At 34.5% G+C, this 18,662-nt stretch overlaps 1 protein-coding gene across 8 annotated transcripts in view; it reads right to left on the bottom strand.

Moving 5' to 3' along the window:
• Nox4 (NADPH oxidase 4) overlaps nucleotides 1–18,662 on the bottom strand; it is a 173,688-nt gene that overhangs the window by 28,560 nt on the left and 126,466 nt on the right. For all 8 annotated transcript variants that reach the window (XM_048787917.1, XM_015477317.2, XM_015477319.2 and 5 more), the window contains one exon: nucleotides 5,437–5,518. In XM_048787917.1, the coding sequence (XP_048643874.1) occupies nucleotides 5,437–5,518 (82 nt within the window). The remainder of the gene's footprint in view (nucleotides 1–5,436; nucleotides 5,519–18,662) is intronic.

The following is an 18,662-nucleotide window of genomic DNA, read 5'->3' as shown; positions in this document are numbered from 1 at the left end:
AAAAAAAAAAAAAAAAAAAAAAAAAAAAACTAAACTAAATTTAAGGATAAGAAGAGACAGTAATCTTTTAATGAAGGATGAAACTTAAAAAAAAAAAAAAACTCTATTTTGCAGACCTTTATGAGTAACTGTGCTTGTGGATACTAGCCAAATAACCCCACCTCACAAGGGCAGGTACACACTAAAAAGGGCTCCTTTCTGACATTCTGTTAATTGTGCCTCCTGACATCCTAAAACACCAATCTGATTGTCCATTTTAGTGTTATGAGAGCATGCATCTTTTATTGCTTTCTATCCGAATAAAATTGCCAGCTAGTGAATATACTGGCCCCCTGTGGTGCCTTGGGTTCCTCTGTGGCTCTGTGATAAATCTATGAAAATGTAGATCTAATTATATTTCCCCTTTGCTTAAAATCCTTTCAAGGTTCTCCCTAATCTTTGCAACAAAATCTAAATTTACTTTAAATTGCAGCCTAGGACCTTCATGAACTGGCCTCTGTCTACATTTCTCTTTATGATTTCACCCCTTGAGTGCATGTTCGTATATGTATATGTACATATGTGTATAAACACACATATGCTATCATCAGGCAGTTAGAGGCAATCCCTCAATGGCCCATGCACTTCCATGATCTCACATGCTCTTAGTTTTGTCTTTTAAAAATACCCTCATGATTTGGTCAATTTAACTCAAGGAGAAAATAAAACTTAATATAAATTAGGAGAAGAATTTCTGTTCTCTTCCAATAGAATATAGTGCATTTCTCTACCTGTAGGTCTAAATTATAGTAATAATTTACCAACTGAACTTCTCTGTTTTTCCCCACTGGACTCTAAGTGCTTCAAAGCCACATATTATGCCCTAATCACTTTTGTGTCCTGAATAACTGTGACTAATTCTGGAACATGGTAACTTATCAACAAATATTTGATGAGTGAATGAATGGAAGGATGGGTGCATGAATGAATGGGGTAGCACACAGAAGTAAATATGATCTAGGGGCAAACAGATCTGGGTTTAAGAACCAGCTGTACTTTGGGTAAGGTATTTACTTACTCGACTCTCAGCCCTCTAATCTGTAAAACTGGGAAAATAATTCCACCTAACTCATAGTAGGATGATAACAATTAAGTGAAATAATGCACATATCACAATTCCTGGCATGTACTATATTCAGTATGTATCATTATTATTTCTTTATTATTATAAATGAGAGTAACTTAGCTAAGTAAAAGTGCATTAAAGTTATGTATACTGGGAATGGAATGATAATAAATTATATTTCATGCTTTTATGTCAAAATGAATCTTATTGTCATATATAAATTTTAAAAGCCATTTAAAAAATTAAGTAAAAAAGATGATTATTTAACAAAAATTACTGAAGAGACCATGAGGGTTTATAGAAGTGGGATTTAAAACTTTGTTAGGGAAGGAAAAAGAAGATAATTTGGAGAACAAATGAAATCTGGAAAGGTCATCAGCATCTGTCCAGTTTAAGGATATTACCCAACATTACCAGTTGAAGGCATTTTGAAGCAGCCAATTGAAAATGAGATTGGGCTGGGGCACTATTTTTATTGTCCAAACAATCAAAGCTGTTTTTTGGCAACAAACTGAATCAAAGAACAGCTCTGAATTTTATAATAAATAATATTCTTCTTAAAACAGTTCTGATATTAGGCAGTTCAGAGAACGTGATTATTACAAGAACAAAGTAGGAATATTTTATTCCTGTATTTTCACAGTGGTACTTTTTTACATTCTTTGATTAAACCTTCCAGAACTATTGGGTCATGTTTTAATGGCTTAATTGCCAAAAGTGTTGCATGTCATTTGTGGATAAAATTACAGCCAATATCCTCAACCACTTTACAGATCCATGCTGCATTTATAAGGATATTTTATAACCATCCTCTATTCTAAATAGATTATAAATCTAAATCCACTAAGAATAAGCAGTAAAACTTGTTACTTTCTCATTTCTTTCTCCCAATCTATAAATCATCAACATGCGTTTTGTATTAAGTACACATTCTTTTTTTTTTCTTCTATACATCTGTCTCCTTCTGACATTCATGCTCTTGAGAATTTTCACAGAGCAATTTCTATCTACCATTACATCCTGATGAGGGAGAGATGTCCCAGGCTTTGGAAATAGGTCATTGAGAGCTCATGAAAATAAAAACATGATAAATGCACACTATTATATTTTAGTACAATGTTTCTCATAACCACTTCAGGTAGTACTTTTTAAATGGTCTTTCCTTAAACTTTCTTTCCCTCACTGTCTGTCTGTCTGTCTCTCTTTCTCTCTCTCTCTCTCTCTCTCACACACACACACACACACATTTCAGGAACTTCACTTTTGCTTTTCTTTAGCATTTTTCAACTAATAAAAGGTACACTTTTCAATATTTCATTATTTGTTATATTTCTCTTGATAACAAGATTCTAAAGATTATAGAGGTACTATGTTGACTACTTAGAAATCCTACCCCAAATCCAAATTACCACAGCCTACATTCACTAGTGAGCTGTGAGTCTATATTGAGGTTTTACCCTAAAAAATTAACTCTCTGACATTACATAGCTTGTGGCAAACAACTGCCTAAACTATATATTAGTTGATTCTATTCTTTATAATAGAATCTTTATCTAATGAATCAGTAAAACAACCAGAAAAGTGAGGGGGAAATCTCAATGTAAATAGGGATATTATGTCATGAATGAAAGAAACAAATTCTAATTGTCTGACTAAATTTTTGATTTTCCAGAAAGTTTTTTGTCACATTTTAAAAATTCATTGACTTTCAGTTATCTGCAATAATGAAAAAAATCATAGTATATGTTAGAGAGAACATAATTGAAAAAATAAGAGCATTTAAACCCACAGATAATCACTAATCAGGTCTAGATATACACAAATCTCTGCCCATGCATTCTTATCCCTTTGGCCCTTACCACAACTCTCTCCTCTTTTACTCAACATCCCTTACATACCTGGACTCTCTGCTCCCTCACTCTTCCCTGGACAATTCAATACACCCTTGCCAAAGCACAGAGAGACAGAATTCTAATATCTTTTGTCTTACTTATACCTCCTAAAATTCTACTGTCAAACTAGACACTGAGTGGAAAGATGAAAACACTTATGTTCTATAATTTAAGTAAACTGTATTTAATCCAGAATCATTCATATAAATATCATGCAGATTCAGAAACTTTTAATTGACATGCTTTCAGAAAAAAATTAAGTTCATAAAAATGGTAAGTGGTTAGCAAAACAGTGCCTCATGTTAACCTCTAGGGATAATTTAAAAATATCCAATACTAGTTCCTCCCCACATATTAACCAGATAAGTCTGACAAAATTATCCTGAGATAGAACTTCCTTCAAATCAATGGATAACCTATTTTCCCAAGGTGTATAGAAACATGCAAATCTAGTTTATTCAATGTATAAAATTTTTAGTGAATAATAAATGGCCCTAGCAACTAAAATGGAGAATTTGCTACATGCCAAGCTTGGTTCTAAGTATTTTATATATTTTCATGGATTCTTCATAACACCCCTGAGTGTTAGATGTTTTCTTCAACACCGTTCCATATAGGTATAACTGAAACACAAAGGCAGTAGGTTGCCCCGGGACCAGCCAGATGCTACTGCAATCTATCACACAGTCTATGCACTTCCTTGCCATGAGATAGTGTGTATGACATCAGTTGATGACTTTTGTTCTTTTAATTTACATGTGCCAAAACAAATATCTGTCCCCAAAAGATATGCACTGAAGAAGCATTGCTACACAGTATCTGATAATAATTAAAGCATAATTATTTGCTATGGACTGAAAATATGTGTCTCCTTAAAATTCATACTCTGAAGCCCTAATGTGATGGTATATGAAAATGAAACATTTGGAAGATAAATAGGACATTAGAATGGAATTAATGTGTAAGGATACCCTGAAGACAGCCATCTGCAAACCAAGAAGATCACCCCCTCTAGCCACCTGATTTGTCAACACTTTGAGCTTACACTTCTAGCCTCCAGAACTGTAAGAAATAAATTCCTGTTGTTTAAGATACTCAATCTATGGTGACTTGTTATAGAAGCCCACATGACTAAGACTTTATCCCCAAAGTAATCTAAGACAAGAAGGATACATGCAGGGCAGTACAGTTAAGGAAATGAAGACAAACAGCACCAAATAGATTATCATCAGAGAAACCATTGTGACTTCCTCTTCAAGCAAAGATGACAGGCAGTGAGCCTAGGAGGGAGAAGAATAGGCATTACCACATCATCAGCTTCTGCAAACAGGAGCCATGTGTAAAAATACTGATAGTCACACATGATCACTTCAGGCACATTCATGCTTCCATCAACCTATACCTGAAGAACAATATATGCAAGGATATTCATGCATGTGCATGTCCCTGTGTACTATAGGGGGATTTGAGGTTTGCAGCCAAAGATTAAGCTTGGATTAGTGTTTGAAAAGATGCATAAGCAAGACAATTAAGATCCTATATTTATTTTTGTTACTAGAATTGTGTTATCAAAGCTAAATAGTTGAGGAAAATTTCCCTCAGAAAATAAAGTTGAGTCAAGGAATGAATCATGCACTATAGTGATGAGTTTGAGAGGGAATTTATATCACAAACTGATTCTTTAACTTGGTGACCTCCTTTAATATTTCATATATAAGTGTCATCATTCTTTAGTTTGTTGCTTACTAGCTAGTAAAGAGAAGCAGAAACTCACAGAAGGTGTTCCAAGATTCCACAGGAAGGATCAAGATTCCAGCATCCATCAGCCTCTAGGAAAGAGGATGTGTAATAAAAGGCCTGGCACTTCCTTATCTTTCAGGAGGATGAAGTCATATTCCTTCAACCAATAAGTACACTTGTAGCATATGAGAGAAGAAAAGATCTGTCCCAGATAAGAAGGGTCAGAAGATTTCATTTGCCCCAGTAATAAAGATGGTCAAGAGAAATATGTAGAAATCATTAAAATCACATCTAATGTAATTATTTTGAAAAACAATTGTTACAATATGAATGAATTCTCACATTTAAAGGACAGAAAATAGGAAAACAGATGTGGGATCACCCCCCAAATGTCTGTCCCATTGACACAGTATCAAGCAAAAAAGAAGCAAGACCAGATACTAATGCAGAGAGCTTAATGCCTACACTTGGCAGAAATTTCCCTGTCACAGCTGGGCTGCCCTTGGAAGCAGCTGTTTCTTCTCTAAACCATCTATGAGGGTCTCAAGACACTGTAGTGCAGAAGATGCCCTTGTATGTTAAGTGAGATTACCCAGGATTTTTCAAAATACTGAAAAAATTTACATTTTATCTTTGCCTGCCCAAATGTCTCCCAGTGGCCCTTCCCTTCTCCATACCCAGCAAATTTCTGGTTCTTACTTGGGATAATTTCTAGACGGAATGAAGGGCACAATCTCAGAGTCTTGACTTGATGGAGGCAGTAGTAAATCTCGAAATCTTTCTGTCAAAAGAAAAATAAATATCAAGCTATGAAGAAATAAAAGTATCAAAAATAATTTCAAAATAAGATTACTTTCTATTGTTTTATTAAGATATTTTGATTGTATGTATTTTATTTGAATTTTACCCATCATTTTATATACTAGATGGTATGTTAATTTCTCTTCAATAACTATATATACATAGTGATTAGATTAGTGCAGTCTATAGTGCACTATATATGTATATACACATACAGTGATTAGAATAATGCAGTCCCTGCAAATACAAAAATAGAAAGTATTCATTATTATAGACTAATAAAGGCTTATAATTGAAAGGTTAGAGAAAACACATATAGTCAATAAACACACCAAGAGATGCACAATCTCATTACTAACCTTGGCAATGTGAATTAAAATCACACACCATTAGGTAGCTTTCACATTACATGGCATTCCATTGGCAGAAATTAGTCTCATAAGACCAAGGGTTAGAATGGGGATTAAATAAGTTTTCAAACATTAATAGTAGGAGTGCAAATTGTAAATGTTTGCAAAACAATTCAGCATTATCTTTTAAGTTTAACTTTTCCATACATTATGGCCCAATAGTTACATTCCAAGGTATATATACTGTACAAACTTTCACATGTGTCTTTGGCAACAAGTAAGAAGACATTTATAACAGTACTGTTCAAGACAACAAAAATGGAAATGACTCAACTGCCCATTGAAACAGGAATGGACAATTTGTGCTGTACTCATGCAAATGAATACAACTTGAAGTGAAACTGAATATTTACAAATAAAAACATAGTGAATCATACTAATATAATAGCAAGTGCGAAAAATATCAAATATCATTTTTAGTTTTTTTTTTTTCTTTTGCTTAAAACCTCATTATTGGATTGACATTGGGGACAAGGACTGAGCTTTCAGTAACAAATTGGCAACCCAGAGGACACAGGAGCAGTTATACTCTAGTTCTTTTGGACACTAGTGATTCTCCAAGGAACCCCATTTCCATGCTGAGAATGCAAGGTGGCTGGAGAACTTGTTGAGAGCCAACTGCTAGAGATTTAGGTGGATAAGTTTCTTTGGAGCAAATGGGGGCGGGGGAGCCCCAAGGCTCCTGTGAGTAAACAAATGGATTGAGGAATGTCCCAGCAACTGCCAAAGCTCCTTTTGCATCAAGGAACTCCCCTCTTCTCTTCCTGAATGATTCGGGCTGATGCATTGAGGTCCACTTTGAGAAAAAGGAAACAAAACAGTAAAGTCATGACCCCCTTGGCCACTTGATAATTCCCTTGGTATGTATGCTGAGACTCTTAATTCCATACACTGGTGCCTCTTCATGGGAACATTGGATCCCTCTTTGTGGAGACACCTGTGATGTGCCAGTGTAGGAATCATGGTTAAGAGGGAATCAAGAACCTAGGAATTTTTATTCCCTTCTGCTATGTTTTTGGTTGTTATCTGTTTGTTGGCCTTAGGTTTAGTAACTACTCTCATTGTTTATTTATTTATTTCTTCATATATATCTGTTACTAGTACTTTAAGATATAGGCAATGCTGTGTTTGATCCTATAGGTGGTCTCTTGGGAAAATAATCTTGATTGGCCAAGATTTATAGGCCACTTATAGATGTAAGCCTATCTAAAAAACAAACAAAGATGTTTTACTGTAAGGATCTGGTCTTTGAATGGTTTTCTGGATTATTATAAAATCTCATATTTGAAGTTGGTGTGTCAGAAGTTAAGTAAATGGAAGAGATTCTGTCTGTATAGGTGTCTATGCAATTGCACAATAAGGAGTCTGAACGGTCAGAAACTAAGTTGAGGGTGCAAAAGGCACTGCCTCTGGTATGCAAAGATAGTAGTATACTAGAAGAAAGGGTTAAGAAAAAATTTAAATCCTTTCAACCCTGTACAGGCACTCCCAGCACTGTTTCTCAGACTGGCCCCAGGAAACTATAAATCATCTCTCTGTGGCTAAGGGACACCTACCCTGGGCTGCAAAAAAAAAAAAAAAAAAAAAAAGCTTCCTAGGCTATAGAAAAATGGGCAAGGAGGAGCTGGCCACTGTCCTGCCTTATAGCCCCTTTTGCCCATGGGGTGGGGTGGAGTTGTGGAGGCTGCTGGCCACAAAGAATGTTGCAGTAGGCTTCAGCTCTATTAGTTTACAACCTGGGGATAAGAATGGTTACCTCTTTTAAGATCTGACAGGACACCCCATTTGGACAGAATACGTTCAACACTGTAACACAGAGCAATTCCTGCTGTGACAGTATCCCATAAAACTAAACACATGAGGAGAATGGCAGGATAAGCAACTGTACCCAGAAGAGAAAAATAAAAAAATAAAAATACTCCAAGCAGAAACTAAAACCAACCCATATTTTACAGGCAGCCTCTGCAAAGGGATCTTCAAGGAAGCCTTAAAAAAAAAAAAAAAAAAAAAAGGATGGAAAGGGCCTCCTCCATTGACTATCAATATGCCTACTGTAAGAAAAAGGTCTGAAAGGAGCCTCTAGGTATAATTGACAGTGGGGATCTCACTGAAACTTGATAGCATTGTGATAATAATAAGAAAGACAGACGATGCTCAAAAATATCCAACCTTTTGAATGCAAACCTGGAGAAAAAGGATTATTCAATCTCTCCTGTGATGAAATTTGTTGTGTGAATTAAATGCACAGATAACTTTCATATGGATTGTTTCAGAATATGAATTTAAGAAATGGTCTGAAACTACAAAAGAGATAGAAGAAAGTTTTATGTATGATAATATATTTTAGTGTGGAAAATTAGAAGATTAAAGAATCATGGTAAAGTTTTAAGTCCAAGATTAAAAAAAGGACAAAACTAAGGATGGAAAAAGTTTTAGAATGTCAAAGTAAGTTGTAGAAGGTTTGTGGAAGGTAAATCTCAAAAAAGTTTGTGTATGTGATTAAATTGGGTATAATTAGCACAGTCAGTTATTTGAGTTTTAATTTACTGATATGAAGCTAAGTCTGAAACACTGATTTGTTCTTATCAAGACAATTTTCTTTCATCAGGTTTTATTACTTAGGAAAAGCAAATCTTAAAGGAATTATGGTTTGTATTTGTTCTAAAGCCTTCTTAAAAATATTTTTAGATGTAGATGAACACAATAACTTTATTTATTTTTTTATGTGGTGCCAGGGATTGAACCCAGTGCCTCATGCATACTAGGCAAGCACTCTATCACTGAGCCACAACCCTGGCTGCTGTTTTAAAATCTTTTAAATTATTACTTTGTAAGTGGTTAAATAAACAGCTGTTATTTTAGGTTATTACAATATAGTTTACACCCTAAATATATGTGGCTAGAGATATGTATATATTTGAGAACACTTGTCTAAGTGTTATGTAAAAGTTTATAAATGAAAGTTAATGTAGGTTTATCAGCAAGGTAACCAATAAGTGTTCACTTTTATCTGACATACAAGGGCCACACTGACATTTGAAGATCTGTCTTATATTTGCTTGCTTTGACTAAGTCTATTTCTGACCATTAACACTGTTTCCTAAATGTATAAGAGATATAAGTAGATTCTTTTGATTTTTGCTAGTATTGCTAACCCATGCAGACTTGTGATTATTGTTACTATACACTATGAATTCTAAATATTACTTTAAAAGTTAAACTTAGTTAATATAAGGACAACTGTATAATAGTGCTTCTAACCGTTACTGGCTTCTTTATATATTAGATATATTCATGTTCTTCAAGTAAACAAGCCTTTTAAAATGTAAAGCTTAGGAGAGTGCATTGCCAAGTTGGTGTCCTCCAAATTAAACTGTCTGTAGCAATAGTGTCCTTCAGATTTATACAGAAATAACAGGTTTGGTTGGTATTTATGTCTCTTAATGTTTTGTAACTAGATAAATGTAACCTGTTGTCAAGAAGTTATATATAAATTTTTTTTGTGCTACTCTTTACACTGAGATGGGAATTTAAATGTTTGGGGGAAGGAATTAAGGAGAGACTGATTTGTAAATGTTGACAATGTAGAACATGCAAACGGTTTGCCACCTTTTTCCACCAAAAGGAAAAACTCAACCTTTGATTCATGTTTCACATATAATGTATTAAGTTAATTGATATTCAGATATACTCAGGAAAATACAACAGAATGTTGTAGAATGATATTTTTTTAAAAAAATGGGCAAAGGTCAGCTTTAGAAATAAAACACTTTAAGCTTTGTCAAGAGGCCAGCCTCACTTGATCTAAGGCTCTGCCTCTCACCCTTCTCCATGTTAGAATGACTCCGAAGCATCAAGCTTATTTAAAGTTGTTATATTTTGTTGTTTTAAAGATCACTATGATCTCAAAATAATCAGGGGATATAACTCAAAACATAAGTAAGGATTTGGGCAAATTGTAAAAATTTTTAATAATTTAAACCTTAATTTATTTATTTGTTTTTATTTGATGCTAAAGACAGAACCCAGTGTCTCACCTGTAGCAAGCAAGTCCTCTACCACTGAGCTACAACCCTAACCCTGCAAAAGAGTTTTATAAGAAAGTAAAATGTATGTACTGATCCCCCGAAAAAATGGAAGGAGTAACTCTAAAATTATAGATATTGAAGGTATAACCTGTTACTCCACTTTATGACTGGGGAAACTGGTCTGCTGGATGTTTAAAACCAAAAACTTTGGAGACCAAAGTTAGGGAAGTAAAAGGGCCAAGAAAAACATAGCCAATATTTTGGCCCTTGCCCTTCAAGGTCAGCCAGCACCTAGAGGATGACAGAACCCCTCTAAGGGCCTTGCAACTCTGGTACAGATCAGGGGAATGGAGAGGAAGAGAGAACAGGAAGCCAACAAGTACACATTCTGCAAAGAGGAGGGTCTCTGGAAAGAGTATCATCCTGATGCTTCAAAAGGAGACCACATCTCATGAGCAAAATCCTGACCCATCCTGGCAGATGGCAGGCTAAAGGAGGCAAGAAGATTCTCACAGGTTCCCAAGAATGATCTCTGAGAAATCTCACTCAGATTACCCTAAGAGTAGATAAGAACAAAGTCAGTTTTGACCAACTTGATCTTAAACACCTGGCAGGAGAATATGACCAAAACACAGTCCATGACCATATTTATGGACCTATGAACTGTCCTGATGCTAAAACTCCTTAACTTTCCATGTCCCATCTGAAAACAAGGACTTCAGGTCACTTACTCCATTTCACTCTCTTTCAGCAGGAAAGAGCTTGGAGATGTCTTCACTCATTTTTCCATAGAATGGGACTGTAGAAATTGATAGTGGGGAAACATAACAGTGGTCCACTTTATGCCTTTGCTGATCTGTCACTACAATTTACTTTTTAAGTGGACATGTTTCTTCTCTGTTCTTCCTCTTCACTGATCTCGGGGAAAATAGGATTATATTTTTCTCCCACTCTAAGCATTTATCTGTCCTTGAGCACACACCCACAAGAGGAATGAAGTAATTCAGATTTGGGGATGGCACCAGAAATTCAAAGAAATGACTATCTCCCAAATTAACAAGTGAATTACAACTACAGAATGAGAACACCTGGACTGTAGCCTTTGGCTCACCTCTTTAAAAGCCCCCTATTTCCCCTGATGGGCAGGATCACAGCCTCTGGAGTAGGTGTCCCCTGTGTTTCTCCTTTACTAACAAAGCAATAAATGTTACTTCTTTTTCCTTTTTCTCAAAAGAAATCTGTTTTATTGAGTTAAAACTGACTAAGAAATGTATTATTTAGGTATGCTATATATGAAACAAAGCAAATGATTAAAAACAGAAATGATGCACACAATTCAGGATAGTGTTTACCTTTTATAAGGGGTAGAGCAATAAAATAGAAGAGAAGCAAAAAGGTAGGTATAAATAATTGTTAATGTTTCATAGGTATTAATTTTATATGAATGAATGAATGAATGAATGAGGGCTAAAGGAGTCAAATAATGACAGTAGACATGAATCAAGTTTGAACTAAGAAAATTAAGTGCATATGAAGCTCATAATGAAGGAAGTAAGGGGGAATGAAGAGAGGAAAGGAAAAACAGAGGGGTAAGGAGGGGGAAGAATCCTCAGTGCTACCCTGGAAACACATTGCATACTTATCTTCATTGCATAGATTAGTCTCTATTCTAACACTGATCCCATATTTTAGGACCAGGTATTCATTACCTCTAGAGTCATCTTTATGGGAAGGTTTCCTGAATGCTTCCATTACTCTTTCTTTCTGTCTGTCAAATTTGGAATCAGTGATCCTGTTCTGCACCCCTGGTCTATGCTTAGTCTTATAATTTCATCATTGTATAAATTTGTCTACATACTGCTCTCTTCTACTAGATGAGCATCATACCAGAAAAGTATTTGATGTATTCAAATGTTTCTTGTTGAATATTTGTTGAATAAATATTTGTTGAAGGAAAATTTCCAACTTCCATTAACAGAGAAAAATGTCAAGATAAATCGTCATGACTCTTAGAAGAGACCAACTGGTTGTGTGTCAAACAGAAAAAAATCAAGGAAACCTGTACTTTAGCCTTTACAGTCAAACCAAGGTGGACTGCAAAGCCAAAGCTCCTACTTGCAATAAATTCATCCCTATCTAAAAGTGAGCAACTTCCACCAAATACTAAAAATGTACACATAATGTCAATTGCTATTTTCCAGTTACTGAGTAGTTGTATGTTAACTATTTGTCAGCATAGTGGTTACAAGGTATTATTGAGAAAAAGAGCGTACATTCTATCTTCATATTTGTTCAAACATTAAATCAGAGTATTTAACTGGCTTCCACTCTGATTTTTGTTTATGCCACTTTGATAGTTGTACAATACATCTGGAGAAGAAATAACAATATCCAAGAAACAGAGATGGTTTTACTCTGAAGTCTAGAGATTCAGAACAGAATCATTTCTCCTTTACTTATACTTACTTCTTAATTTGGGTTCATATTTTTTAAATCAATTGTTATGGACTGACATGCTGATACTTTAATCTATAAACTAATATTCATTTCAATGAGATGACTCATAAATTCTGATGATATATGGCCCTTGCTTTTTTCAGTCCATTTCTCAATTTTTGAGGTACTCACTAAATGAGTTACTTACATTTACATTTTTTCCTTATTTAGTCCTTTTCTAAAATAGCTTTTGAAGAGTGAAGTTAAACCCCAAGAGCAAATAAGAACTTCACATATCAAATAAGAAACTATTCAGTGAAATGGGTATATTGAATATGATATTCTTGGGAGCTAAAAGTATAAATTAAGATTTAATGAATAGATTCCCAAACTTATTAAAAAGCAAACAAATATCAGAATTATTGATTCATATAATCATACCACAAAAAAATCATTTCCCAAGCAATACTAATAGTGTGACTTTTTCCCGTTTAATGATTATTTTCTTTTTTCCATTTAAAAATATTTATTTTGTTTCAAGCTAAGTTTTAATTTTGTTCTCACAGCAAGAATATGTTTGCATACACTTTGTTGTTGTTATGTAAATCATTATTTCATTTGGTTTATTCTTTATATTGGTAATAATTAGAGATTGGTATTCTTCCATAAAAGGGGAGATGCAACTGGGTCATGGTGTGTGTTTGTGTGTGTGTGTATCAAAAAGTTTGGATTAGAAGAGTATTTTATATTTCTCATCTTTGTTTTTAAACAGTTAAGTATATTATCTCACAACTAATTGTCCAGAGAACACAAATTAATGTAACTGTGTAGTGTGGTCTGGCAGCCTTAAAATCTTTTTGTTACTTGAATGAAAGGAGGAGTGGGTAAAGGTCTACAAAAGCTTGTGTTAATTAAGATATATCCTCTACTGGTAAAAAAAAAAATCATGTTCAGATATCATCACATCATTAGTCAGCCCATCACAATATCACATTGCAGAAAAGCCTCTGGTTCTTTTCAGTAGATTTAATAAAATTGTTCCAAGAAGCCCTGTGAAAGGACTGAACTCTAGCACTGGATACTTAAGAAGTAATTCAGGCCTTCTGAAGAAACAGATCATCTAGTTTGACATGTAACTGCAAGAGAAGAAGTACCATTTTACAATTTTTGTTTTTTAACAAAGAAAAAGTCAAATTTTTTGTGGTCTTTTCCCTGGAATCAGATGAAGAATGAAATGTAATTAAATATTTGATAGACAGAAATCTGAGAGACCAAAGGAGAACTAATATATGAACCATAAAAAATTATCAAAGAGTAATTTTTATCATTAATATTTATTCTCTCAACGTAAAAAAATGAACAATCAATATGACTTCCTGAGATAAAACTAAATTTTCACATAGTAATCCCAGTGACTCTGGAGGTTGAGACAAGAAGATCACAAGTTTGAGGCCAGCTTTGGCAATTTAGGAAGACACTGTCTCAAAATGAAAAATAAAAGGGCTGGGGGTGAAATTCAGTGGTAGTGCACTCCTGAATTCAATAGTCAGAACACTAAATAATTCAATAAATACATATTTTTGTATCTAAGGACTTGATCATAGCCACCTTGTTATATTCATCTGTAACAAACGAAAGCTTTTTGCTGGAGGGATGCCTTCAGACAGGTTATAGCAACCCCTGCCATCAGACAGGTAACCGGTTATGCCTCCCTGCAGATGATTCTCCTTCCCTAACTGCTTCTGAATTTTCTATAATATAAAAATAAATATTTCAACTTTTAAATATTACACTATCATGGATGAGGAAAGAAACTCAAATATCTTAAAGACTGACCGTATCCCTCAAACAACTGAAAAAAAGTTCCTTACATTTTACTTAATAGGTAAAAGTTTTCTCCCCTTCCTCTTAATACATCACTCTTGATTTGTCCATTTTATTTTTTTCAAAATGCACTGAAATGAAGTTCACAAGCAAGTCCATTAAACAGGCCCATTAAAGACTTAACATTAGCTTTAAAAAAATGGCTAGTGTAATGTAGTATGTAGTAACAAAAGTTATGTTGCAAGGAAAGAAACATTATCCCCTCCTAGAAAACTAAATTTTAAAATCATTCTATCATAATATTTATATTATTTAACTTTCATTTTGCAAAAAAAGCTGAGGATTACTTTATAAAGCAGGGCATATTATAAGTGAGTGTAGATGATAAAGGGACAAATTTTTACTTATAGTTTGCAGTACTAGAAAGCAACTATTATAGAAAAGATGCTTGAGAAGAGATCTTAAGTATTATCTCACATGTACACACACACACACACACACAGACAGCCAGGCTTTTATTTCCACAAAGTGTTGTATATGTTCATTAGTTTGATTTTGGCAATCATTTACAATGCATATGTAAGCCAAACATTATGTTGTATACCATAAGTATATACAGCTTCTATTTGCCAATTCTCCTTAAAGAGGAAAACAGGAATTTTGGGGGGAAAAGAAAACAGAATAGTCTGAACTTGTCAGAAATCCTGAGTTGTTGGCCTCTGACCTCTATTTCTAATTCCTTTTCTCCAGTGATACTACGTCAGATGAGTTCAGGGATATTTTGACCTTGAGTTCCTTAAAGAACATATGTTTGGGGAAATGAGGAGAATGTGGCCAAAATCTCTGAAAAGGAGAGAGGCCACGAATCTTTTCCTAGGACAGTATTCATCTCAGACTTTTATTTTCTAAAATTAAATAATAAGAAAAAATAAGTTAGGGGTATTGTGTTTGAAATAGAAATGTACTCCCCAAAGTCCCCAAAGAGAAGGACTAGCTGCTGAGCTGTGGAAAGTACAGGCAGCCTGCAGCCTACAGCCCTGTCTTGGTCTGCCTCAGGTGCAAACGTAATCACTTTCAGCAAACAGCTCAGAGCCAGTGACTGATCAAGCCAGGGATAATTTAGCTTCTACACAGGCAACTTGATGAGTAATAGTCACTCTACAGCCACCACCAGTTTAGGTGGGCTTCACCAAGCCTTTATGGTGGTTCAGCTTCTTCTTCATTAACATATAGATGTTGATTCATTTAAAAAAAAAGAAAACATTTCACATTCATACACTCCTCAGTGTCAGTTTCTATCTGGGGAACATAATATACAAAAGATGGAATTATTAGACTTTCCTTTTGTCCTGAAAGCTTCTACCATGTTCTTGGATATAATTGCGCGAGACATATGTATGTGATTAAGTGGAACAAAGGTCAGCAGTAAAACATTTCCCTTTTACCAGTCTTTTCCAGATGTTTCAGAAATGGCACCTCTGTTGCATGTGCAGGTAGGTGCTCATTATTAAAATAAAATATTCTCAGACACAGGTAACCCAGGATAAGTAACACTATCTGATTATGGTCTGATGGTAGGCAAAACAGACAACTGTGCTGCAGGCCACATGGTTGACTAGCTAGTTGTGACATGTCCAGGGCTGCAAACCATAGGATGTACAAAGCCATCAAGTTATGTTGATGTGTAAAATGCATAGAAAATAGAAGTTAAACAGCCTTCCCTGGAATATAAAGAATAGCTGGAACACTCATGTACATTTATTATAAGATGACATAAATAATTTCAATACCAATATGCTAAAAACAAAGTTTAATAAACCTCAACATTGTTTCTTTCTCTTGTTTCAAGAGAGCAAATGATGAAGGTATAACCCAAAAAAATTGTATGACAATAATTGCCTTCCTAAAAGATTCCGCACTCTTGGTTTCATTAACATGATTTCACTGAACATAAAAAAAAACACACAAACATGTTGATGATGAGTCAACATGTACCTCAAAAGTGATACATATTTTATGTAAACTGTCCAAAAATGGCAGTTAAATACACAGAGAGAGATGTGATAGGTTGCAAATGGCATGAACAAAACCAGTAGCTAGGATGTAATGAATACATGAAGATCCAAATGGCCTCACCCCTGTTTTAATGTCCAGATGATTAGCCATTTATCCAAAATGATAAAACAATTCTGATTCTAGAGTATTTAAAAAAAAACACAATTAATACATTGGAAAATGAGTGTCCATAAACATTAACATGCCCCATATTTCTCTTCCCACTGATTGTCTATCTCAGCATTCTTAATTAGAAGGCAGTCTCCCCACTCTTTTTTCTCCTGTATTTCTGAACATCCTTATTCTCAAATATTTGTTCTTTTAAAAATAATAAAACTTCCTTCTAATGAAAACTTCTTTCACTTTTCTATTTTGTCATTTTTCTACCCGCCCCCTTAAGTACAAAATCAGTATCCCCCCTCACAGAAAATAAAGACATTCTTCACTTGGGAAGATGAGTTAGGCAGAAGAAATTAAGCTTCCCATGTTCTGGTGAGTGAAACAGGAGCTAAAGGTCACATTTAACAACATTTATACAAATATAAAAGAATGAATGTTGACTGTGGCAGTTAAAGAAGAATGACAAAGATAAAAGGTAAAGTTAAGAATATCAGTAAAATGAAAAAGAGTGTGGGATTCTTTTTTATCTAAGAGTACAAAATGTCGACAGTGAATAAAGAGAAAAAATTATATAATAAGAGGGAGAAAAAGGAGATTAAATAAATAAGAGGGTTATGACTGTGGTTGAATATGCTTATTCCAATAGTGCATTCTGGAATTGACCAAATAATGGTGGAGTAGATTCTTAATGACTCTTGAGTTCAGCCACATTTCTATTAGTTTTCTTTAAGCCCCTATTTTTAACAGCCAACTATAGCAACGTTTTGTTTTCTAAGGAAATAATGTAGCCTTAGAGACAATGTTCAGTTTTCATAAGACTGGGTACTTCTCTAATACGCAGCTGACCTGCTAAGTGGCTTGGGTGGTTTTGGGAAAGGCTAAGAGAAGAGTCTACACTTTAATTTTTTACATATATAAGGGTTTTTATCAAGAAGAATTTTAGTAGAGGGACTCAGAATCTATGAACTGGTTCAAGTTTGGGAATTGGACAAAGTACTACAATTCTGGAGGTGATTCAGGCCATGAGTCTTCAGGACACCATGACCAGTTACTCAACACCAAACACATCCACATATCAAACCATTCTGATTACTCTTCCAGTAACGCTACCTGTTATGCTTACCATGCCCACCTTGATTCTGTAAATTGGTATTATGTCTAGGACCCCATCTCTTGGTGACCTCATTACCTCTACTGATATCAAGGAACCCGCTTCAGTGACAACCTCTTTCACAATCATTCTCAGGATGAAAAGAGTTACCATCCTCTTTCAAAGATTCTGGAGTATATATCACCAATGTATTTTCCAAAGCCTTTGTAAAAGACTTCTTTGTAGGAATTTTGGTAAATTGATGAACAGTCACACATAGTAAGTTTTCTCCAACATTCCCTTCTCTCTAAGATGTTGAATAACTTCATCTTCTTCCTTCCTTCCTTCCTTCCTTCCTTCCTTCCTTCCTTCCTTCCTTCCTTCCTTCCTTCCTTCCTTCCTTCCTTCCTTTCTTTCTTTCTTTCTTTCTTTCTTTCTTTCTTTCTTTCTTTCTTTCTTTCTTTCTATCATCTATCTATCAGAAGTCCAAAATCTGTAGCATGTATATCAGTCAACAATGAATATAATAGGGATTAGAGGATAAAGGAGAAAAAAGTCATTAGCCTATTTTATTTTACCAATATCTTGAATTTGTAATTTTATATCTTTCTTGAAATTTTAATTTTTAGTACTTATCTAAATGTAGTAATTTTTAAAAAGTGGATATAGCATATAGATGTGCCCAGTACATGTAATTAACGTTCAGGGTGGTCATTCACACTCTCACACTATAGCTTTTAGAGCATTGTGAACTCCTCTATATCACACCAATGTAGGCACACACACATGTATACATGCACATACATATGTGCACATGTAACTTGAAAGAAATGGTACAAATTAAATTTTCAGCAACAGTTTGGAAGTATTATTTAAGTATATATGCTTAAATGTGCACATCTAAAATAATTTTTTTCAGAAATGTTTATTGATTGTGTACTAAAAGTCAGACAATAACTTAGGTATTCAGTGAGTGAGGCCAAGTGAAGGAGAAATATTTTATCAAAAATTACAGATACTATAAATAAATAAGAGCTAAATTAATACTCTGATAGTCTAAAAGACGAGAACAGCCAACTTTGCTTAACATGCAAATAATAAAAAGCAAAAGACGTATCCAGGTATAGCTGTAATTCTAACAATTTAGGAGGCTGAGGCAGG

The sequence above is a fragment of the Marmota marmota genome, unplaced genomic scaffold (assembly GCF_001458135.2).
Source record: "Marmota marmota marmota unplaced genomic scaffold, marMar, whole genome shotgun sequence".
Taxonomy (NCBI): domain Eukaryota; kingdom Metazoa; phylum Chordata; class Mammalia; order Rodentia; family Sciuridae; genus Marmota; species Marmota marmota.
The sequence above is the reverse complement of the archived record's forward strand: the minus strand, read 5'-3'. Positions and strand labels throughout refer to the sequence as shown.